Genomic DNA, 25,668 nt, shown 5'->3' with positions numbered 1-25,668 from the left:
TAGACTAGGACTAATTTTTGTTTCACTTACTGTCTTTTTTCATATCAAAAAAATCTACGTTTCCTTTAATTTGACACGCACATTATCTCTACTGCATGAAATCACCAGAACTGAAGTATTTAGCAGCACAACCACCATAAAGGCACACGCGCACGCACGCACGCACGCACGCACGCACGCACGCACGCACGCACGCACGCACGCACGCACGCACAATAGGGTGAAGTATGGTTTGGTTATAAGCTGTCCTGCAGACCATGAAGAGATAAGACCACTTCACTTGTCCCCATCGTGTGGCCAGCTTTATCTAAAATGCGTTTTTTTTTTCCCCTTCCCCTTTGTTTTTCCATCCCTTATTTATGGAGTCTCTCTTGAAGGTTATACAATGTAGTGTAGGCTTGAAATTATCTTGACCTTACCACCAGCTCTTGAAGTACACACTGGTATTTTTCTTAGGGAAAATTACCATTACACTGGAATGAAGCATAAATCAAGTGGTCCATGGTGGATTTCCTGTGGCGCTGACAATGTAAAAGAAAGTCAGACAGTCATGAAAGAAAGGAACTGAAAGAACGACGTGTACGAGCAGAAACACTTTAAGTTGATATAGGATCAATTTTAGAATGCTGCCACCAGTTGCAACGTGTATATTATGACGCAGCGAAGGATTAAGAAGAAGCAGCAGCAGAGGGACAATCCCCTTTATTTGTCACACATTTTTACAGACACGCTGAACATGCCATGCAAATTGGTGAAATTTGTCTTCCGCCTTTATCCTATCCTGGTCAGTCCTTCCTCCGCGGAAGACCAGGAGTGGTCGGCTGCCATCTGACCGGCGCCCGGGGACCCAGTTTCCTTCGTCACCATTGGTCAGGTGGCGATCTTCTTGCATGTTTTCTGGGTTTTTTTTTTTTTTTTTTTTTTTTTAAGGAGGAAACCACAGGTTAACATGGGGAGAACATGCAAACTCCACACAGACAGGCCCCTTTCCTCGAGCAGCAGGCACCAAAGGCATGGTGGAGGACACGCCCCCGGCGCCCACAGCGAGATTCGGACCTTCTAGCTGGGAGGTGACAGTGTTACCACTTGTTCCACCGTGCCACCCATTATATTATATTATCTTATTTGCTAAAAATATGTTGGTGGCTGCTGTGCAGAAGGACTGACAACTTAAAGAGTAGCATTGCACAGATGGATTTTCAGTATAGGCCTGGTATAACAACAACAGCCCCACTTCATTAGAATGACATAGATTAGATTACATACCGCTCGTGTTTTCTTACAGCATAATTTATCTACATTTCTCAGTCTTGGCATAAATTGTACCATTGATCTGTGTTGAAAGGCATTAAGGAGAATAATTTTCATTTCATTCACTTCCCCTGCGATCAAAATGGACTTATGGTTTGCTGATGGCCTTTTTTAAAATCAATTCAAATGCGCTAAAATGGCATTACCATGATGCTGCGGTAATTAAGACATCTGTATCTCTTTTCAATATCATTGAGTCAATATAGCTGATCAGATTTCAGGTGGTCCCTTTTGACTCAGCTGTCATCAATTTCCTGCTACTCATGGTCCCTCTGGGGGAATTATTGATGATGTGTTGAAGTGGAATGGGGGTAAAATACACTCTAATTTCTGTGGGCAAGGTTGAAAGAGGGTTTGATTCGTGTCATTATATTTGTTTAAAGGTGCTGCGGGTCCATTTCTGCTGGGGTTTGTAGTTCATTTCAGGCATATTAATGATAAATCCTGCACACATGGTTAACTACCCCGCTGGCAGCTATTCTTAGCAAGAGGGACTTCTGTCTGACACCTAACCCGCTATGAGATGGAAAAGTGGGGCTATAAACTAAACAACTGACAGTGAACCATTCATTTCCTTTCCTCTAATATTTTTTAGCGCCCTCACAGGTAGGATGGCTGTTCAAATTAGCCAGTTCCCCCCAGCCAAAGACCCCGCTGGGCAGCATCTGTATTCATCAGCGCCATAAGGCCAGACCAATTCTAATATTATTTTATGGCAATGGCATTTTTCATCCAACCATTCTCCAATAGCTTCCAACTTAGATTTTATGGCTTTGCTCATCCCCGCTTTTTTACCTTTTCAGCCTGTGTCTGTACACTGTACCTCCTGCTCCCTCTCAAGCTCCCTCACTCTCACTCTCTCTTGCTTCATTTCTAACCTTTCTGTCTCTTTCACAATTGACTTGTTCTGTGGTTTTTGACCCTGTCCTCTCCTTTCCTCTGCTTCTGCTCTCCTCCCTTCCCTCCTCCCACATCTTCAGTTTTTTTCATTTATGGCCAGCTGCAGCGGGCTGGGTAATGAAGGCAGTGTTATAAAGTATGGGAGGTGCCTCCCGGCAGGCTCACAGCCTCGGCATCGGCAGATAGAAAAAAATTGAAATAGGTTGAGGATGGAGACAAAGGGGCAGAGACTAGAGGATTAGACAGCCATGAAACATAGAAAAGATCCAAGATTAGAAAAATGTAGGAAAACATTACAAGAACAAAGAAAGTCATAGCCGGTATGTAAATGAGTTTCTTCATGTGCCTCTGTCAGCCTTTGTGTAAAATCTACTATAAACCTAAGTGAAGGGGAGAGAAAGAGCAAGAAAACTTCCTGATATGTCAACAGATAAATACCTAATCAATGGAGCAAATAAACCTGCATCACCTGAGGAGGCAATTACTTTGTACAGATCTGTTTTTTATCAGCTGCAAGCAGCTGTCTCTTTCATGCTGAAGCAAGATCCAGCTCAGGAAGAAAAGAAGTTGAATTGTGATGGGAGTCAGAGTTAGCAGAGACTGAGAAATATAGAGAAACCCGATACAGAGAATAATGTATAGTGATGGAAAGAGGGAGTTGGCTGTGAAAGGACTGTTCACTAGTCTATTTTTATTTGCGGCATGAAGCACTTCACTGGGGTAGTCTGTGACTTACATAAAGTAGCTACACACACATACGTTACAATATACTGATGATACTATACTATGATACTGTCACCTGTTACCAATGAACCTGTTTACCTGTGGAATGTTGGAGCATTCCACATCTTTCCCAGTCTGTTGTTGCTCCTGTCCCAACTTGTTTGAAATTTGTTGCAGTATCAAAGTCAGAATAAGATAAGATAAGATAAGATAAGATAAGATAAGATAAGATAAGATAAGATAAGATAAGATAAGATATTTACAAAAATCAATGAAACTGATGAGGTGAAACATTACATATATTGTATTTGCACTGTGTTCATTTGAGTGTATGTCAAGAAGGATTATCGGGCAATTATCACATTCTGTGTCTCATCTTTTTTGGAATTAGGATTGTGTTAATGGGGTAGTTTCACTGTACTGAATGTGAGAATGTATCCCTTTAACCCAGTGACAACATTTTAAATCAAATTCTAGCTGAAATAAAAACCTTGGAAACCTTTTTTTTTTTTTCTGTATGTTTTGTGCAAATACAGACACAGAATAATGAAAAGCTTTTAATCTCAGTCCGAGTGAATCACAGCAAGTGAATAATACTGCACTTTTAGTCCCCAACCAAAAATCAGTTCAAAACAGGTCTGCAATTCTTTTGCAAGTATTCCAGCCTTGGGAAATCATCTCTGCCACTGTAGGAAAAGTAGGGAAGTACAGAAAAACTGGAAGACACACAAACAGATAAAGAATGTCAAGAAAGCAGGAAATAAACCAGAAAATAAACCCAGCAAAAATCTGAAGTTGATATCCAGTGGGTGCACTACCACAAAGCTAAGGTGTTAAATTTTGTTAAGCGTGGGCTAGCTCAGCACTTCCTGAGTGCAGGCAGAGCTGGTGGTGGTGAGTGCCACACAAATCAGTCTGCATAGTAGGAAATAACCATCACAGTCACAGGCAGGCAGGGTTAGTCTCTCTCAAAGCGTTGCTTAATAAGCTCTGTGAAGAGTCTTACTGTAGGCAGTTTCTCAAATAACACTTGGTGGACTGTTGGCCCTGAAAAGCTTCATAGAGCAGGTCCTTCAAGATGGAGTTCGACTTTTGCAGATCAACTTTGTCCTTTCTGTAAGGCCACACACACACTGAGATCAAACTAAATTATTGACTTATGTAGAACAAAATGAAACAAATGTTTCTATCCCACAGTCCCAACCTGTGAGGAATGTAAGGGAGACTTCAGTGACAGCATGCACAGCATAAGCAATACAACTGGACACACAAGACTGTGTGTGTGTGTGTGTGTGTGTGTGTGTGTGTGTGTGTGTGTGTGTGTGTGTGTGTGTGTGTGTGTGTGTGTGAATTTTAGTAGCTTTGTCATTTCATTGTTCCATCAGATTTCATCATATTTATTTATTTACCCTGTCAGCTATGAGTGGCCTTATTCTATATTACAACAATTTATATAGAGTATTTCATGGGTATTTGTCAAGTAAATTGAATTGTACTCTGACTCAACATCCACAGCTCATAATATTGCATTATTGTGGAAAAACGCAGACTCCCATGAGACCTTTGACCCTATAAAGTCATGTGAAGGTCATACAGACCATGTGTTAAATTCCCTTGTGTCCCTCTTAAATAAATGGTTAATGTGGCTGCAGTATAAGACATCTGTACAAACTCCTACTCGCTCCCTAATGGTCCATGAGGGGACAACTGGACCATTCAGATTACAATCATCTAACCTCAGATTTGTTCTGAAACATGTTTGATTGTATGTTTTGTTTTTTGGAGTAACAAAAGCCAGTTTTAGAAATTAGCAAAGAAAAAAAAAAAAAAAAAAAAAATCTAAGTCCAAATGTACATTCCAGGTGTTTAGATGCAGCAGTTACATATTTATTGAGTCAGCAGATGGATTTTAAGTGTCTTGCTGGATGGCATTATGGGAAGGCTCGTTATGCTGCCACTGAGCGCTGCTGAACCTTTGACCTGCCAGTTATTAGGTGCAAAGGTATTAGGTAATACCTTTGCTGTGGTGTTTGAAGAGCTAATTGTGAGGGGATGACAGTATGGGACAATAAATTACCACATATGTAACTGATACATCTCTATTACTCAGCACAATGTTAATATCTGTATTCGCAAGTTATTTAGATGATATCCACTGACTTGTCATCATGTATTTCAGTTTCTGTGTCATAACACCAGAGTGGCTGGAATTTAAGACCCATACACAGCTCAGATTGTATTATTTTGATCAAATGGAACTACTCAGACTGGCAAACTTGTCAAAACATTCACTGCCCTGCTTCTAAAACCATACACTGTACATTATAAATGCATCTGGTATACTAATTTACTAAGTGGAATATGAAATAATGGATGTAACAGATGGAGGGTGAGTCAATGGGTGGTTTCATTAGGCCAAGGAGAAGCAGAGGATGATAAACCACACACCCATCCAATGGCTGCCTGGAAGTTAAGAGTGGCAAAATATCCTTGTCCTCTCCTTTATAGTCACCTCCATGAGTTTGTAAGGTCAGCCTGGCTGTGGTGAAACCAGTGAGAACAAAAACACAAGTCAAGAAAATAGCACAGGCGCTCTGCTTGTAAACTCCACACTGTAGGAGTAACGCTAACGCATGCTTTGAAGGTGGTCAGTGCCTCCTGATCAATATCTTTGAAGAAGTGAATGGGATGCCATGTGTTGTTTAAATGACTTTCAACCAGATTTATTATGATAAAACTCTATCTAATGCTTTGTTTTTGCAGTTTGTCTTCTGCATTGTGTGCTTAAAAACAACTTCTGAAAGGGAAAAAAACTATCCCAGCATCTCACTGAGACTGTAATGAGATGTGGTGCATTCTGTGTTTCCTGTCTTCTTGTCACATTGGGAGTTTCCAAGCTTTTTTTAATTTATTTATATATTGTAAAATTATATAACACTGTCTCCTGTTACCCAAAAGACAATGAAAATGAAGTTGTGCCAGAATTCCACTTAAGTATCTGAGCAGGAGCCCACAGAAGTGGTCTAGAGTTGCTTTAATAAAGGCATTGTGCAGATTGCCCCTGAGCCGAGTGTTCATCCCTCAACACAACACAATAAAACACAAGCAATTTGATAATTATAAGAGCAGCAACAGCCTATATCACTGTGTGCGTATCTATATGTGTCCTCCTTATTCTCTATTGCTGTGGTCCGCAGTGCTCTGCATGCTACAAAGCTAATTAAATATACAGCAAGACAAAGCCAAGGGGTTGGGCATTATGCATCTGTCATCTGAGTGTGCTCCCACATATGTATGTTTGTGTGTGTGTGTGTGTGTGTGTGTGTGTGTGTGTGTGTGTGTGTGTGTGTGTGAACGAGTGGATTGTCTAAGTGTGTATATGTGCGCACTAGTATAAAAGAAGCTGTGTGTTTCTCTTGCTACCTTCAAGGAGCAGCTACACATGACTCTTGATGTCATCATGCTCTTTTTCTTAAACCTGTCATGCTCACACAGTGATGTATAGATCCCAGCTGTCACACCACGACCCAGGCGTCCGTGTGCCCAGACAGGGAGTAAGAAGGGCATCCACTCTGCTCCCCATAGATAACTTCAGAAGGACTTTCATGTTTTTGCCCTTGGGGGCTGCAGTGAGGGACCTGAGATTCATGTGTTATTTTGGCCTTGAGGAGTTTGTGTGTATGTGTTTGTGTGTATGTGCACAAACATGTCTGAATGTGTGAGCCCAAATTTTGCATAACTGTGTTTCCCTGTGTGTTTTTGCATGTGTGTGTACATGTTATTTTAGCCCGGAGGTTGAGTGAGTGAACTATGCCTCTTTGTCCCTTAACACCCTCTCTGCTGTCACCACTGCTGTGCAGCTACACTGTCACACTCAGGGTAAATAACCATGCCCAAATTAGTCTTTTTATGGCCCTAAAATAATAGAGTCTCACCATCATGAATGTTTAATAACATTTCCCAGGCTCTTTGCTGACAAAAGCATAATTAAGGCTTGTACATAACGCGCTGGCTCAACGAAAATGCGCCATTTTCAGCAAATTCATGAGGGTTAGTTTGAGAGAAGACTCATTGTGTAATTCTTCTTAACACAGGCTCCTGTGCTTTGCTGTTAAACCTAACACACGGGATGTAAGACCAGACGCTGCTGTATATTCACGGCAGACTGCAGTGTTCGTCACATTCTTTGTAATTATCGGGAAAGTTAAGAGTTCCTGGTGTGCTCTGGAGAGACAGTAGCTCTAAAGGTAGAATGATGTTTTGGCTTTTTTGGCATATATGTTGTTTCTGGGTTTGCATGTGTAAAACTCCTGAAATCCTAAAAACCTAACAAATGTCTTCACCTAGTTTGCTATGAATGAAAAGTGGTTATTGGATCTGTCCAGGTTTTCTTCATCTGTACACTTAGATAAATCACACTGCTGATGCTCATTGCAGAATACATTGCAGATCCAGTTCCTCTGATTGTATACAAAGATAATAAGTAGGCTGGAAAAGTCCTTTCTTGTTTCATCTCTCCTCTCTTCCACCATTTGTTTTTTGGCTCATGTCTGAGGCATCAGTGAAGAAAGAGAGAGAGAGGCACAGACCCATGATTAGTGAGGTTAAAAAATAAAAAGTCCAGTGATTTTTGTTGGTACACTTAAATAAACTGAGCAGAAAAAGTCAGCCTGAATCAATCTTTACTTCTCAACATTGCATTTTAAACACAGCCAATGTTCTTGTTATTTCAAAATGTGGGCCTCGTGCATGTTTTATGCCCTCTTTAAGGCGATGTCTATGAGCAGAATGCTGAATAATTGACGAGACGCAAAGCTGGATCAAACGGCAAGTCTGCCTCTGTTTGTGCCTCTCTGTATGCACAGGCTTTTCTCTCTGTGTGCACGCGTGTGTGTGTGTGTGTGTGTGTGTGGTTGATAGCCTATAATGTGTTTTCAATATGTTGTGTGTGTGTGTGCCAAAGAATAAAAGAGACAGAGTTGTTTTTTCTGTAGTTGGTTTGATGATCGCTTGTTACCGCAGACTGAAATGTCTTTGGACTCTGCTGTTCTGTACCAGTTTTGATTACATCCAAATGTCCATCACATAATTACCCATCAGAAAATGATTGCCTTTCTTCACAAAAGATGGAGTCATCTTTCAGGATTTTTATGAATTAATTTAACATCAGCAAATGGTTATTTTTGACCATCACTGTTCAGGCATGCTAATGTAATAAGAACAGTGTAGCTGCTTGCTTGCATCTCTGTATATCCTCAGATTAGATAAAAGTACATGTTATATACTGTTGCAGAGAAGAAAAATACATACAGCTATTTGACAGTGGTTAATGAATCTTTTTGATTTGAATTGAAAACTAATTTACTGGCACTTTGGTCCAGACTGAAATATCTCAACAACTATTTTGTGAATTGCCATGAAATCTTGTGCAAACATCCAAGGTGCCCAGAGGATGACTCCTACTGACTTTTATGACCCCCTGACGTTTCCTTGAGTGCCACCATGTGATTGACATTCAAGATCTTGAGTGAAACATCTTTACAACTACTGAGGAGATTCTCCATGAAATTTCAGTCATTACCCCCTCAGGATGAACTGTTGTAATTTTGGTGATCCTGTGACTTTTCATCTAGCTCCATCATCAGGCCAAATTTTATGTTAGCATGCTGACATGCTAAATTAAGACAATGAAAATGGTTAAACGTTACACCTGCCTAACATCTGAATGTTAACATTCCCATGGTGAGCATGCAGACGTTAGGATTTAGCCCAAAGCACCACTGCCCAAGTAAAGCCTCACAGAGCTGCTGGTGTGACTGTAAACTTTTATCATACATCCGAGTTTTGTTAATTGCATCCATGTTTCCCTCAGTTGCATCCTTTCCTAGCATGTTAGGCTCTCCTATTACAGGTGCGAGGAAAGATGCAAGGAGGGATAAATCGAGGAAATGAGAAATGAGGCAGAACAAACCGTCATCTGAAATGATGGCACAGCACAGCTGGATCAGTTGCTACTCAGCTTTGTCCAACTTTGGTGGTTTGGAGGTTTTGTTTTTCCAAACACCAAAACACAATTACCACCACTAGCATAGCTGAACATTTGAATATGCTGTATTTATGCTCAGATTAGTCAAAAGCACAGTGTGTAAATGTAATAAACTGCTCAGATGCTGAATGCACACGAAACATTTCAAATGGCAGAATGTGCTTTTTAAATTAAACCATTATTTGCATCTGCATTTATTGATATTTTATTTCAATATTCTTTATTCTATAGTTAGGATTAGAATGTGTATGCTTTGTAAAATTATTCGTTAGCCTCTATATTTTCTATATTTTAAAGTGAAAATTCTGTAAATATATCTCACTTCACACCTGATAAACAGTGATAATATTATAGATTTTTAACTAGACAGTGAATCTGAAAATGTGCCATCCAAAACATGGGAGTCTTAACTTGAGTGTGTGATTAGTCCGTCCACTTCACCATGAAACCACACTTATGTAGTATCACATCATTCCAATGAGCTGCAGCATCCAATTACCAACAGATTTGCAATGAACAGGTGTGTCGGTCTGATAAAAGACTCCCGCAAAGGCTGGTGTGGAGTCCCCTCACTCGTGTTTCCTCGGAGCAGAAATAGGAGCACTGGAACGGCCTTCATGATGAAGGACCCAAGCTTTTTCCAGGTCAAGCGAGGAGAGAGGAACCATCGAGGAAGCCCACTGGCATGCACCCTGTTTTTTCTTGTGGACTAGTTTCTTGAAATGCTGTCCAGCATCAACAGTGAGGACCACACAAATGAAACACTTCCTCAGCGTATCTTGATAAGCCTTGTGCTCAGTGTCCTATGCAGCAACACCTATTGTGCCGTGTTGAATAGAGAACCGCCACCATATCACATACCTTCAGTACAAATAGGGTTACATCCTCTCCCTCCCTTTCCTCTATCTTCCATACATGCACAGTTTTCTTTCCTACTTATTATTCAGCATATTGATAATGGTTCTGCAGTGACATTTGGTGAATTACAATGTTTACAGTTCTGTTTACTGGAGAGAACACTATGTTCTGTGTTATACAATAAGTACTAAACATGGCTATCCTTACTCACACAATCACATCCCCTCACCCGATCGACACACACACCGCACCACACCTTATTCTCCTCCATTGCATGCTCACACTCAATTGAACCTGTCATCTTCTCTTTGGTCCCCTAATGGCCATCTACTCCTGGAGAGCTATTAGAGTACAGGACATGTTATTGGAAATCAAAGAGGATTTGGAGTCCAGGGCGTCCTCCTGCAGGGGAAAGCACCCAGCAGAGGTCAACTTGTTACAAAAACACACTCGGTCAACCGTGACCGCTCAGACGGGTTGCTTCTGAGTAAATCTCTGTTTCCATCATTGCCATGGCTCCTCTCGTTATTTCAGAGAGATTTCTGAGGTGTGATTGTGAAGAACTGATGGAATGCAGACATATTACAGAGAGTCTATGAAAGATACTGTAGAGGCATACAGATGTTGAGTTTGTGAAATTAAATCATAATAATAGCTATTTCTTCCACGTCGTCACTCAAGATTTAATCTGTTGTGCAGGGCTAAGAGGTTTGGAACAGGGTGAAACCATTTTAAAATGTAGCGGATGAACTCTTAGAAAGGTCTGGTGGTCAATAAAAAAAAGGCTGTTTTTGTTGTTGACATGCATTTTCTCCACTGGGTTTATCGCATTTGCTGGCAGCGTATTCACTAGTTGTCCAGCACTTGTAATTCTCATCACACATCTGATCATCTGATCCCTCAGATAACAAGCAAACAAAGTCATGGGTGCTTCTTTCTGCCAGTTAGTATGCCCTGCAATATGTATTAAAACAACAAACATCATTTTCCAGAGTAAACATAATTGGAAGACCTGAACAAAATTTGTGCTCTGTATAAACCCTTTGGGAACACCTCAAACAATTTGGTATATTTGAAGCACACGCTGGTGTATAAGTGGATTCCCTGCATCAGTTTGTTAATATAATTAAGATGAACTGGGACTAGAGAATATTCTGAATAAACAGAGGGAAAATGCGAAAAATATTTATTTTAAATGATAAAGGAATTTCATTAACAGGCACCTGGTCTAATAGGATCTGGTTGCCTGATCCCGACTGTATGAAACACAGTGTTGAATTGCCCTCCTTGAATTAATTTGAGTCAAGCAGATAAGGCAGCGTGCCAGAGATATGCTTTTTTTTCTTATTTTCTTTATCAATTTTTTTTTTTAAATGAAGTGAAGTCAAATTTATTCATGAAGTATGATCTTAACTGAGGTGGTTGCCATTATGTAAATATTCAAGAGCTAAAACAGCAGCAGATAAAGTGGCAAATGTAGATGTTACAGTTTTCCAGTTTCCAGCTGCTGTCTGTTTCTGCTGTCTGAGTTTATGTTAAAAATAATATCAGAGAATTCAGGTAGTTCAGGTAACGCAGGTCAGTTCCATGACTGTGACCTTGTACGTTTGTGTGGGGCTTCAAGCGAGTGTGTTGTGTTTTTAACATTCTTCCACCATCTTTTTATCCTTTCTAGTCTCTCACAGACAACTGTACAATAAAGCACAAATCCCCAAGAAGGAAAATCTGTGCAAACAAGCACACGTTTGTGTAAAATTCAATCACAATTGAAAAGACTGCTGACCAGTAACTACAAGGAAGTTGCTGTATGTGTCATTAAATCCGCATTTGTATTCATTGATAATTTAGCATGTGAGAAAAGAAGCTTCTTTTTTTATTATTAAAAGACAAATCTTCCTTCTTAATACCCCTGTTTTTAAAACAGGATGTAATCCAGAACAAACATGCAAAGGCTCGTCTTGGAGCTCCTATTCTGATTAGCTATCGTTGGGTTACAGAGGGCAGGTGTCGCTTTTTAACCCATGGTATCAACTTTATCAGAGATATGTGATCTCGTGCTTTATCCACAGGTATTTATCCAAGCTAAGGGCGACACTCTAAGCCAGAAGGTCTTTGTGTCAGCAGCAATGTGTGGTGTCTAAGCAGAAAAAAATGCCAGACCCCCAGTGTGGCTTGAAGTGGCTTGGATGCGTAAATGTACATTAAAAGCTGTGGCTAACAAAAGCAGTGCAGTGCAATTGATCTAAGCTGTGTGCAAAGGCAGGACTTTGGGGAAATCAGAAGCTTCATTAAAGTTTCATATTGTATTTCTGTACACTTGCAGTTTCATCTTGTGTGTCTATTTACTTAAGGGTCTAAACTGAGTAAAGTTAGACTCACTCTGGGAGCTTGGATTATAAAAACTTTAACAAAACAATTGTCATGTGGGAAAAAAGGCTTTAAAATTATTATCTTAGCTTTATCCATGACCTCACTAAGGGAATTTAGAAATATGAGGCCAGCAGGAACAGATCTATGTGCTGCAGTTGGGATGATGTTAAATGTAAGTTTTGTTTTCTTTTTTGGCGGTGCACAAAAGCACCAGATTGTGTTGATACTGGCAGAACAACTGAATTATGTTTCCCCATGTTTGCCATTAATATTCCATTTATGCTACCAGAATCCTCTTGGCTGTACATGAACATACAATGTGAATGTCTGAGTGACTGTGCAGCTTTTGTCCATTTGCAGTTATGTGATGTTCTTGAGTACCCACTTGTCTGTATCTGCATCTGTCAGTGTCAATCTGTCGCTCTCCACTTTCGTAGTGTCACAAAACAGACAGAATGACAGCAGATAGTCACATTCACTCACTCTATGACACACGCACGCACACACACACAGACACACACTGCCGCGGCATTAGTCAGCTCGGATTCCCCCTGCGCTGCAAATGATCTGTGAAAACCATACAGAAATCCGATGCCAGTCTTGGACAAATACACAGACACACTCATGTATGCATGCGCATATTCACAAATTGAAGTATACAAAGGTGCTTGCTCTTTTGCCAGATCTCTTTCACGCACACATGCACACATGGCTGAACCAAGAGGTGGATATCTTTGATAGCTGCCCAGGTTTGATGGCCTGTTGCTGGCAGAGGCTTTTAGAGAGACTGGTGGTACCTCACTGTCTAGTTTCCTGCTGGGCTTTTTGTTCCAATCTGTGGGTTGCCGTTTTAAAAATAAGTTCATCCATGGGGAGATAAAAGAAACAGGTGGAATCAGGTGAGCACCTCACAGAGCATAGAACTAAAGCACTGAGAAATCTCAAATAAAAGAGACACAAAATACAAAGAGTAAGCAGCTTAGCTAGGTTAGACACAGTATAGTTAAAGTGCTGCACTGTTTTGTGACTCTTCCATGCATTTTCTTCTGTTTTACAAAATTTTGGAGATGGCGAAATAAGCAATTAATGCAATTAATGTCTAACATAACATTATTACGTAACATTATTGGAATACATTTCCTTACAAAAATACGCAAATGCATGTTAGAGTAAAAGCTCAAAACCAAAACCATTATTTCTTAAAAAACTTACAGGAGCACTGAATAGAGATGCTCCTTTAACAGTGGACATGGACAAAACAAGCATGCAGGTCATTGCAAGGTCGGATCTTTTTACCACTGCATTAGATATTGCATAGTTTAGGAGCCACAACACAAACAGTCAGAGTGCTCGAAAGCATGGAAGACATAGAGATGTGATGTTAAGGCCCTTCAGAAAATTCAGCGTTTGCAGTGTCATACCCATACTAACTCACCCTTCTTTTCCACGACATTTGGGCAAGGCTACTGTGTACTGTACCTGTGTGTGAGATCATATCAGCATCATAATTATCACATCCTACGAAGTGGTTATCCTTTCCATAACCCGTGACCCTGTTTTGGTTTTTTTTAAAGTCACAAAAATCGACTGAACTGAGTTCAAGCTGCCTCTGTGTGTTTCGATGCCAGTCTTTTCCTACAGCTCTAACCTTCACGCCACAAAAGTGCTCTCATGCTATACTGAGGCTGAACACACTTGTAGGTCGAGTGTGCATATATGTGTATGTGCCTGCATGCGACACAACCCTGGTGTGAGAGTCGTGCCCTTTTCAACAGCACTCTCAAACATCTCAACCAAAGATACATAAAATACAAACACCTCCCTCCCTCATCCATCAATGCCGCGCTACTCTCGCAACTGATGCTGTCAGGGAACACGGTAGCCACACTTCCATCTCACCTCTTTTCTATAGCTTGCACCATGCCGTCTTGATAGCATACAGCAGGTTAAATAAAAGAGAAATGAAGTGAGGGACAGTGACAGAGAATAGAAAAGAGGAGGCGAGTGGGAAGGCGAGACGTAAAATGGAAAGGCAGGAAAGGGGAGGAAAAGCCTGCCCTGGTGTTGGCAGAAATTGTTTCCATGATGTTTGAAGTCCGCAACAGTCCAATTAGGCTGCAAAGAATCAAGATTACACACACACACACACAACTCTGCCCTGAAAGAGATAGAGGCAAGGAGTGAGGAGGAGGGGATAGAGAGGGAGGGATGGTGATGAGGACTGAAAGTGGCAGTGAGTTTTGGAGAGATGGCAGAAAGCAGGGGGGAGCAGCCTCTGTGCTCGTGACAGCAGCTGAAATCCTATCCACTGGAGGAAAAGGAAGATGACACCCCCATGCAGGAAATGTACAGGGAAACGAGGCAAGTGGGGAGAAAGAGAAAAAAATGACAGAAAAAATATAGAAATCTGGTGTGTGAGAGAGTCACAGCTAGAGAGGGAAATGGCAAAACATAAGAGATTGTTTGGACATTTGTGCTCGTTAGAAGCAAAGATCAATAGGCAACTGTTTGGATAGTTTTGGTCAGTTTGGGTGGACAATTCAGCCAACAAACAGCACTTGTTTGTCCTTATTTACAATTGTGTCCCAGTTACCAAATCCCATCCCTGCCACACATCATTTTGCCAGTGTTTTGCACAGAAAAGGCGACAGCATCACACAGACTGAAGGATATTTTAACTACACTCACTCTGAAGAAGTTGTGCTGTTATAAAACTGCACCTTGTGTGACACAATAAGGCCTTAATGAACAATCTTCTGGGATATACTAACCGATATTCCCCTCCTTGCAGCAATATCTGAGCCTCGTTGTTGTTGTTTATTGTTCCTTTGCTGTGTTCTGCAGACCTTGACACACCAGTTCTGACGGTGCACCAGACCATCAGCGATGTGCGTGGCAGTTACTACCAGGAGAAGACGGTGTTCCTGCGCTGCACCGTCAACTCCAACCCTCCCGCACGATTCATCTGGAAACGTGGGAACATGCTCATCGAACAGAGCAAGGACAATGGAGTGGACATCTACGAGCCACTTTACACTCAGGTACGCACGAACACATACACAGCACAGACACGCTGACAGGTGTGCAGCTGCTCCCAGGTGCGCTTTCTGCTCTCTCTTTTGAAGAAGTGCCTCATAAAATCCTCCCCGCTGAATTGTATCCTCTTCTGCTCAAGTTTAGCTCTTGTCTTCAGTCTAAATCTCTTGCTTTTATCTGTTTTTTTTCCAACTGTTTCTGTCTGACATTCAGCATCTTCATGAACACCCTTAAAGCACTATGGTGCTCCAGGGTCACAGGAGCTGAATCCATGTTCACTAAACCCCTCTTCTGAAGAGCGATCCTCCAATGGCTTTAAATGTAATGTCACATGGCAGGTCTGTCAGGCTGTGGATTTCTCCACATGCTGAGGCAGAGTGCATCAGGCTCTATTAAGAGCGACACTCGTCATTTAAAGCCTTTGAAGGGTCACGTCATTTTCTGTTAACCAGAAGGTGGCTGCCTCAAATCCATCTCTGACCATGTTACAGAGTGTGGACGGGTAGCTGAGGGCACCTCTTGGGCACTGATTAATAAAATGATAACTGAAAAAAAAAAAAGAGAAAAAGTGTAAGAAATGGATCAAACAGTCTGCTCTAACGCAAGATGCAGTCTTTCACACGATCTTCTAAATCTGCAATAATCATCTTGCTACTAAATTGTAAACTGACCCCTATTGTCATTGTAAACTGCATATGTGCCAATGGAAAGCAGAAAAGGTGTAGCAACAACAACTATGGGGGATGAGGCTGAGCCAATGGTCAAATGGCCTTTTGTGATACTGTTATAAAAGACCATGTGCTAGTACACTAAAATGTATTGTACTGACAGAATAAAGACTCACTTTCAATTTTGTCCTCAGTAATTGTACAGTGCAGAATAAAGCTTGACACAGCTCACACATTTTAACTCATAATATGAAGCCTAACACTGTGCATGACTTGACAGAAGAAGGGAAACTACCCCGAGCATCCATTCAGGTGGTCAGTCACTTGAACATTTAAACAGCAATGGCCAAGAAGTTAACGAAAAAGAAAAACAAGCAGTCGCCAAGCCTGATCTCCCAGTCCGAGTGCATTATTGTTGTGTTAACACAACTGCTCCCTTTTTTTCCACTTATCAAAGCATCAGTCAGCCACAAAGCAGAACCCCTTGAGTTCAATTAGCCAGCCAGCGGAGCTCTTCCCACGGCCGCACAGACACACAGTCCATCACTGACTGTAGCAGAGAGACAGCTATACAGTATCAGGCACACATTCCTGATCTGAAAAAATCCCCAGTGATGTTGATAACAGTTGTGTGTGTGTGTGTGTGACTGTCTGTGTGTGCCCCAGAGAGTGTGTATGTCCACAGGAGAAGCACACAGAAAGCTAAGAGACACTGTTTTATGAAGAGTCCGGGTGAGGATGGAGGGATTTAGCTTTTGTTTTTGCACTGACAATCAGATCAGTTTCATTTCCATAATGGTCTCATGTGAAAGCTGTTTGAAATTCATCATTCATATTATTTCATATGTAGATCTGAGACCCTTCGGTTGATAATCAGGGCATGTCAGACTTACAAACACAGTATGTGTGTGTGTGTGTGTGTGTGTGTGTGTGTGTGTGTGTGTGTGTGTGTGTGTGTGTGTGTGTGTGTGTGTGCATGTATGCGTCTCTGTGTGTGTTTTTGACCCTGTTTATCACACTGCGGCTCATCAAAAATTGAAGTGACTTTTACACAAGATTACAACCCAGTTTAGAGAAGGCTGGAATAAAAAGCTTTGAGATTTCCCATTGATGAGATGTGTTATGCAATGGAAATGTGGCTGTATAACATTTATGTTTAGATTAATGTTCAGAGACTTTCATAAAAACCAGATAAAAGTATTTAAGAATGTAGCATTTCAGCATGACGTTGTCCTCTGTTTTGTCCCATCTAGGGTGAGACCAAGGTGCTGAAGCTGAAAAACCTTCGACCCAAGGACTTTGCTGATTACACATGCCAGGTGTCCGTCCGCAATGTGTGCAACATCGAAGATAAGTCGGTCACCTTCAGACTCACAAATGCCACAAGTAAGTTTGCTTTTTTTCCCACTGTGGTCAAACAAATGCTTGAAAGGCTTGTGTGTGCACAGACATATACAGTACATGGCTTCACCAAGGCGAGTTTTTTTCCTCCACAAAGTGTTGACTTTTGCACGCTCTTCGTCTTTCTTTCATTCTCCTTTCTCACCTGACTTGTCTTAGTATGCTTGTTGTCTTGTGTCTCTTGTTTTCTCACGTCCTTTGATCTGTCTCTCTCTCTGTCTCCTTATGTCTTCCTTTCATTTCTCTCTATGGATTTTATCCCCCGCCCTTTGACTTTCCACTCAAATTTACTCTCACCCTCTATATCTCCTCGTCTGCCTCCCAGTGCGCGATCTGTCTTGTTTTTCTATTGCCGAGATCTCATGTCAGGGCCGTCAGCTGTAATTCAGTTGTCACACTCTCTGTTATCTTCAATTCACTCTGCAGCCCTCTGTCCATCTGCACGCCATCTACCATCTACCCGGCAACTCTTTTACCGAGGACAACACTGTGGCTGTTGACAATCCTGATATTTTCTCTCCCTCTGTTCTTACTACATTTTCTTAACCCCACACAGTCTGTATGCACGTTGGTGAATCTTGCTCCACAGAAACATGCTCAATAGGGTTTTTTTCAAACCCATTATCAGTTAGATTTTATTCTTTTCAGTTGTGTGAGTGTATTAATTTGCAACATCCTTGTTGTTCAATTTAATGAAAAAAGCTTGTTTTCTAAAAGCTTGAGAAGCATTGGAAGATAAGAGGACCGTTCAGGGCCTCTGGTCTTAATCCAGTCTTTCTCACGGTCACTAGGCCGGAATAGATGTGCACTGAAGTTAGTAATGATTACTTATATAGTACTAAAGGAGGCTTAGGTAAGAAAAGCAGCCTTTTGGCCAAAACACAGCTTCTTTAAATCTCCGGCCTGGTGGTGAAAATGAAAGATTAAAATTCCCTTAAAGCAATAGTTTGACATTTTGGGAATTACTCTTTCTTGCTCAGAGTTAGGTGAGAGGCTTGATCCTCTCATGTATCTCGGTTAAATATGAAGTTACAGCCTGCAGCACAAAGGTGGAAACACAGTCCTGCACATAACCCTGGTGGAAGCTTCACGTTCACCGTATGGACATGACAGCGGTAATAAGCATGTCCCCTGAAGTTATTTAAACTAAAACTATTCAGTGTTGTTCAGTTCACATGTTGGGGATGACAGTGATTCTGAATGTGATGTAGAAAAAGACGTGCAAGGATTAAAATCAAACACTTTAAAAAGGGCGTTCATATTACTGTAACATCACACTGTTCTTCAGTAACAGCAGTCATTTTGAAGTTTCACATTTGGCTGTTAATCTAGAATATTGTGCAAATATAAATTTAAGAAAATAAAACAGAAATGGAAAATTATTCTTTTTCTCTGTCTGACATATCGGTGACACACAGAGTAAAGACAGTTGTTTTTGTTTTTTTTGCTCTATTTTTTATGATGACCACTCATGCCTAAGACTTTTCCTTTCTATTTACAGACTTTGAACTAAAGGAGAGGTTATCAATTGAGCAATAAGGCCTCTTTCAGATAAGACATGAAGTCCCCTCTGGAGTCTTCTAACGTGAGCTGAAGGTGGGGAAAAAAGGAACCCTCAAAGAACAAACCTTGTGATAAAGTTAAGAGGAGAGAAAACAGTTTGGCATCTCTGTGAAAGACTGACCGTGAGGAAGAAGTGGTCGCAGACAGATATAGAAAGATGAGGAAATGAAAGACTGACGTCCCTTTCACACATGCACTGCAGGCCTGAACTTATCGACACATGACCTGGCGGAGCTGTATGTGAGAATGTAAATGTTGTAATCAGTTGGGCCGAACATTAACCAGACTTTACCCTGCCATTACTAAGTCGGTGTCATGTCCGATTGAGCCCATGTGTGAACAGGACGGGTCATTGTCCAGAGAATTCACAGTGAGCGAGTGGCCATGTTGAAGAGGTTTCTATCATGCGACTCATAGAAAACTGGAAGAATACAAACATCCTTCTGTGAGGAAGAGGAGCCGTTTACACACACTCCGAAATGATCAGACAAATTCAAGGTACAGCAATAGCCTCGTTTTTTTCTCAGCATACTTTTCGCATCATGTCCTGCCGTCTGCACGCTCTACCAAGGCACCATCCCTGCCTAAACCAAAGTATTTCTGACAGTTTCACTCTCCTTGTGTTACGTATGAAAAAGGGTATCTTTGGATCTTATGTGAGAAAACAGCTGGAGAATGAAATCAGACAGATAATTTGCTGTGGAAGGCTGACTAACTAATGTTTCTGATTTATGTGCAAGTGAGCTCATTTTTGACTCGTGGTAACTGTAACTTATCTTAAATTTTACAAAACATCTTGTGTAAAACAGTCACAAATAGTGTTATTCCAAAACAAAAGGAAAACGAATAGGTGTTGGTGCTCAAGCCGTACGTGATGGGTGTTCTTCACTCACATTCCCTCTGTCTCTCTGTCCTCTGCTCTTGGACTCCCGTGGTTGAGATCGATTGTATCCCCATGGCTCAGTCAACACACACACACACACACACACACACACACACACACACACACACACACACACACACACACACACAATAACAATAAGTCTGCCTGGTGCTGGCATACGGGCTCAGACACTTGCCAGAACAGCCAATCTGTCTGGACCTCACAGCCTCACAGAGTGATGGAAAACACGCTGCTTAGTGTGTGTGTGTGTGTGTGTGTGTGTGTGTGTGTGTGTGTGTGTGTGTGTGTGTGTGTGTGTGTGTGTGTGTGTGAGAGAGAGAGAGAGTTTTACAGTATTTTTCTGTCTAGCTTACACACATTTCTAAAAATTAACCCCAAGTTACACCTGCATTGGCATGTTTCCCCAAGCTATACTCCTATTGTCCTAAAACTTGCATTGTGCCACCACACTGACACCCTGGTGTCAATATACTAAACTTCAGATACTCTTAACAGCTACCGCATCTTTTCGGTTTTGTCTGCTCTCTTATGAGTAGGCCTCACAAATTCCATCATTTCACAGCTGTGTTAATTAATCTGATTCAAAAGATTCGTAATAGTCGACTGCTCCCTCTGAAAACATTTGCTGTGCTAACAGTGCTCTGTAAATGTTATTGATGCCATGATATATTAGATATATAAGTCAGCAAGTTATCTCATGTACTTGAACACATTTTACCCACATCACTCAGAGCAAAGTGGGAATAAAGAACACAGAATAAATCCAGCTACACGAGACGAATAATGCTGCTTTTCAGACAGAGTAAACACAATGATGTTATCTCAGAAAATCACATCTAGACTCAGATCACAGAAATAACAAGAGTGACAGACGGAAACATGGAAAAAAAAGAGACAGAGGCCAGAGAAAATGAACTGGATACACAGAGGGCAGAGCGAGGGAGATAAATAGACAGATGGACATAAAAACAGAGATGGAGAGATTGTAAATGAGGAAAACAAGCAGTGAGTTGCTGCTTTGTTTTCTATCCTTCATAATGTTTATCTAATGAGCGTATTTTGTTGTTCCTCGCTGAGGTTTGCTTTGTCCTTGTGGCGTCAGTCATTGCTTAGATTAGATTCATCCAACTAGGTCACGCCACCGCCCGCTGATTCATCGCACTGGGACAAGAGGATTGATTGATTTTTATATCATAATCCCAACCTGGGATTTGAGTACAGGGCTTCAGCCCCTCCAGTAACTGCTGACAGCAGCCAAATCTTCATCCCCTGCCTCTCATAAAGAGAACACGGGGACAATGCTCCGGAGCTTGTCATGTTATTTAAAGTGGTGGTGCGCAGGGGTGGAGGGGGGTAATGGAACAAGGTCTGGATGTTTTGAGGGATGGAGCAAAACAATAGATTACATAAGATTGACTTCCACTATAACTGAATACCACATCCACCATAACCGATACACATGGTGGCCTGCTATTTTTCTAACGTGATGCTTGCAAGTTTTATGACATAACAGGCAGAAAAAAAGAGGGCAATCACTTATTTTTATAAAGTTTATTTGGAGCTAAAACTTGTGCTGTGAAGTAAATTATTAATCTGTCTGAAAATGTTTTCTAGTAGTGGGCTCCTGCAGAGGTCTAGGTACTATAATACAATCATATAACAGCCAGGTGTCTGCACAGTGAATGGGTACAGCAGCCATAATGACTGCAGTGAAAAAGAGCAGCTCTGCATATGAAAAGAGAAAACGAGAAATGCACAATTTAATTTTTATAACTGTCATATTATGAGTAATTGCCAGGTTTAGATAACAATTCACAGTTAATACACATCAGAGACTTTGGCCTTGGAAGAAAACTGCTTCACTTTGCGCTGTAATTCTGGAAATTTCTCCACTGTGGGACTAATAAAGGAATATCTTATCTTATCTTATTATGTAAGAAAGTGCTAATGTGGAAATGCTGAAAAATGTTTTTTCTCCTGTTCTGTTGACATAAATGGAACAAAGAAACAAACAATGCTGCAAAGAATGTTTCCATTCCTCAATAATGGTGGTGGCAGGTATGTTGGAAGAAAGAAACACACACGCATACATGCACGCACGCACGCACGCACGCACGCACGCACACACAAACACCGTATTTTAAAGCAATTTACAACCTGAGTCAGCCAGTAAATCTGAACGACGGGAGAGTTGATTCAGCCTTTTATTGATTACTGTAACTCTTACTACAATATTCCTTCACAATAATATGACAGTCATACAAGTGTGTAATATATATGATGAGATCAATAGGTGGCAAAGCCTATTGCGTATGAATTCCTACCTGAAATACTGAGGATCAATGAGCAATCTGCAATAACCCTTAGTGCTGTAAAACCTCTGCGGTGGCACAAAGTACTGCATCTGTGCAGTGAGTTTTATGCGAGGGTGTAATCCATGTGTGAAAGCGGTCATGTGGGAGACAGAGAATCAGAAAAAATAAGTGTCAAGTGTCAAAATAAGTGTCATAATGAGTCAAGACAAGAAGAAACAAACACAGTCACAGTCAAACACTGTTATTTATTGAAAGCTGTAGTTTGTTCAGCCCTGACACTATTTATTTGTTTCCGTACAAATGTATAATTTCAGATATTTAACCACAATCTTACGTGTGTGGGCTTTGTGGGTGGACGTTAAAGGCCTCCTACAGGACTTATGGCACTGTCCTGTTCCTAAACGTCTCTGACATTTCTCCACCAGTGTCAGATTCAGTCCAGTCAGGGGATCAGTGTGGGGATAAAAGGCCACACCACTGGCAAGAATCAATTTGCTTGTAAGGCTCCTTTGATCGTTTTTTTTTTTTTTTTTTAAAGAGCAAAGAATACACACATACATACATTACACATGTGCATTCACACTTTCTTCCCTCTCTGTTAGGAATTTCTCTCCTAGATCATTTTCTTTTTTTCATATTCACTCTCAGTTTTCACAAGCCTTTCTCACGTCAGACGTTTTCACCCAGCGTAGTGTTGCCAATAACATCGCTGATGATTGATTACACCTGTGCTTTTATTGTGACAAAATGTCATTTCCAACTCGTACTTTTTCTGCTTTTTTTAGTATTGTTTCGTTTTATTTCATGAGGAAATTCAAATTTATATAGCTGTCCTCAACTGTCCGGTTTCCACCGAACACATCATCCCTAAATAAATAGAATACCTCAAGGTCAGAGTATTGGTTGGCCCCTGCGGTGCACTGATATAAAATACTCTGGGGTTCATCTCCTCACATTGCTTCAGGGTATCAATCTGTGTGTGTATAGAGGTTATAACCACCAGTCCTCCATTTTCCAAACCACACCTGGAACATTTCCTCATGATGGGATCAACAGCAACATTTTGGTTGCTAGTCAGTCTCCAAACCCTGATGCCACCCTGCCGTCCCAGATGTACAGATGGCACCCGCTCTTCCAGGGTACAAACCACAAACATACGGATACCACCTGTCAGCACAACCCTCTGCCTAAACCTTTAAGCTTTTATTTCCAGCTGATTTCTCCCCAATAACCTCTCTGCTTTTAGCCCATAAGTGAATTAAGCCCTGCAAATCTGAAGTAGGCAACATAGCATAGAGGTGAGAGAAGAAGTGATGCAGTGAACAACAAATACGGGGAGAATGAGAACCAGGTATAGAGACGGAGACAAGGGAAGGTAAAGACACAGATATTGAAGATACAGAGGTGACAAACTGACAGAGAGAGAAGAGACAGGGGGAGTGAGAAAGTGTGAGCGTGGAAGAGAGAGGCATTTGTTACCTGGTTGTAAACCTCTGTGCTGCACATAAATCCCATTACTTTGGGAAGAGCTCTGGCTGATCCCACCGTTGCCATCACCCACGCATCCTCAGGAAATTGAAGCTATAATTCTCAAATCCCCCCCCCCCGCTTCACATATAGTGTTCTCTCGTAGTTTTTTTCTTCTTACTAGACTTTCTCTCTGCTGTAAATTTTGCCCTTTTCTGTTCCTGGATGTTTAATTTTGTTGGAAAATAATAATATTTGTTTGTTTATACTAACATTCCCCTATAGCTAATTTCGAGTCTCCAGTTAAACTGACTCGCACATCTTCTAAATTCATGTAGGGCTCGAGTGCACTTAGAGGAAAACCACATGAGGAGCACACATACTCTCTTTGCGTATTGGACCTTAAAATGACACTATAATCAATCATAATAAAATGCAGCGTTTTGCTACAATATATCCCCAGCTGACTGATACTTAACTGTAACTGTATTTTCCGAACAAAGAAGGAAGCAAAACAGCCTCCGCTGAGGTTCATTTTAACACTTAGAAAGCCCCTGAGGCCTCCAGGGTTTTACTCTCCCAGCGTTGTGATTTGATACAATGGAAGTGGACAGTGCTATTTATGTTCTGATTGCAGTTGTTACAGCAGTGAAATTTCTTGTCAGCTTGAGAGCCATCACCAGTGAGGTAAGCTAGGGATAGATCCAATTAGTGTGTGTTTTTGCATGCACATTTTTGTCACCCATCCAGAGAGCACAGGCCTGTCTGTGTGTGTGCACAATGTTGTGCGCAATCTTGTATAAGCACCAACATGCATCTGAAAGCTACTTCATTGAGCCTCCATGCACCTCTTTCATTACGGCGATTGCAATCTGTTAAAAAAGAGATTAGATGAGAGGATGTACTGCATAAAGTCTATTAGAGGAATGAATTGCTTCCTGTACTCTGTGGGGTCGGTCTTTCACTGAGGATTAACTCTCTCAGGTCGATAAAAGCCTGGATTCTCCTTTTTGTCCTCAAGAGCCCATTTAAAACAGCCCAGCTGGAGTATGCTCCTTCAAAATACCCAAATATTAATATTTAAAACCTCATGAATGCATTCTCAGACTGTTCAACAGCACCAAATGTTTCATGGTAAACAAATGTCAACATAAAATGGTTTACTTTCTAATAGAACACACACCCATGCTTAGATAATGCATAACTAATGCATGACATCACAGGATTTTTTAATCTTTTAATAATCTGAGGAAGGTTCAGTGAGCACAAATTGCTCAATGCTCTCTGGACTGAGACACATTTACATCTGCAAGCTGTCTAGTCCAACCAGTCTGATCTGGAACTCACAGATCCAGCATGCCTTGCTCAAGAGGACCACAGTGGTTAAAAATGCATTCATTCATCATGTATCATCAGCTTAATGGTTCAATATAATATGAATTGCGATTGATAATGGAATTGCGATTATAAGTTCACATAATTAAGATTCACTGGATCATCATTTTTAAGAAAATATACTTATGAGCCCCTCTGCACATTTCATTGGCTAAATAACCAGTGTTTTCTAGCTAATTTGAATACATGTTAATGCTGTACGTGACTTAAGTAATTTTATCAGTTATTAAAAGTGAGTAATAAGGGCTGACTTCATCTCAGCTGAATACTTCTGACCATTTTTGAGTGAAAGCAGCCTCAGAGATGGCTCCAAAATGTACAATACTGTGAACACCTTATTATTTTCCCAGCCACCATTAAGGGCTAATGGTAGACTTATAGGCCCAGATGACAGACTGCACACAGTGCTGCAAATTATTCTTTATTCAGATTGCCATCGGCTCGCCTGGATCTGACTCTGAGGTTGGATTTGTTTATTTACTACAAGCATCTAAACCTATTAGAGAATGTAAGCCTCTTTCATCTTCCTTCATTCATTGAATTGGAATGAATTCACATTGGCAAATAAAGCAGGTGTTCACCACTTTGTGTGTGTGTGTGTGCGTGCGTGCGTGCATACGTGTTGTATTCGTTAGTTTTCATGCCAGATGAGATGTTTTACAAATAAGAAGCATATATGAAGCAACTGAATTAACAGAAAGGATAATTGGG

At 41.0% G+C, this 25,668-nt stretch overlaps 1 protein-coding gene across 1 annotated transcript in view; it reads left to right on the top strand.

Annotated features, from left to right (window-relative positions):
- Positions 1 to 25,668, top strand: part of LOC139335431 (MAM domain-containing glycosylphosphatidylinositol anchor protein 1) — a 168,831-nt gene that overhangs the window by 90,109 nt on the left and 53,054 nt on the right. The window contains exons 5-6 of the mRNA XM_070969035.1: positions 15,053 to 15,249; positions 17,166 to 17,298. Coding sequence (XP_070825136.1) covers positions 15,053 to 15,249; positions 17,166 to 17,298 — 330 coding nt within the window. The remainder of the gene's footprint in view (positions 1 to 15,052; positions 15,250 to 17,165; positions 17,299 to 25,668) is intronic.

This window comes from Chaetodon trifascialis, chromosome 1, assembly GCF_039877785.1.
Source record: "Chaetodon trifascialis isolate fChaTrf1 chromosome 1, fChaTrf1.hap1, whole genome shotgun sequence".
Lineage (NCBI taxonomy): Eukaryota > Metazoa > Chordata > Actinopteri > Chaetodontiformes > Chaetodontidae > Chaetodon > Chaetodon trifascialis.
Note: the sequence above shows the minus strand (reverse complement) of the source record. Positions and strands in the feature narration are given on the sequence as shown.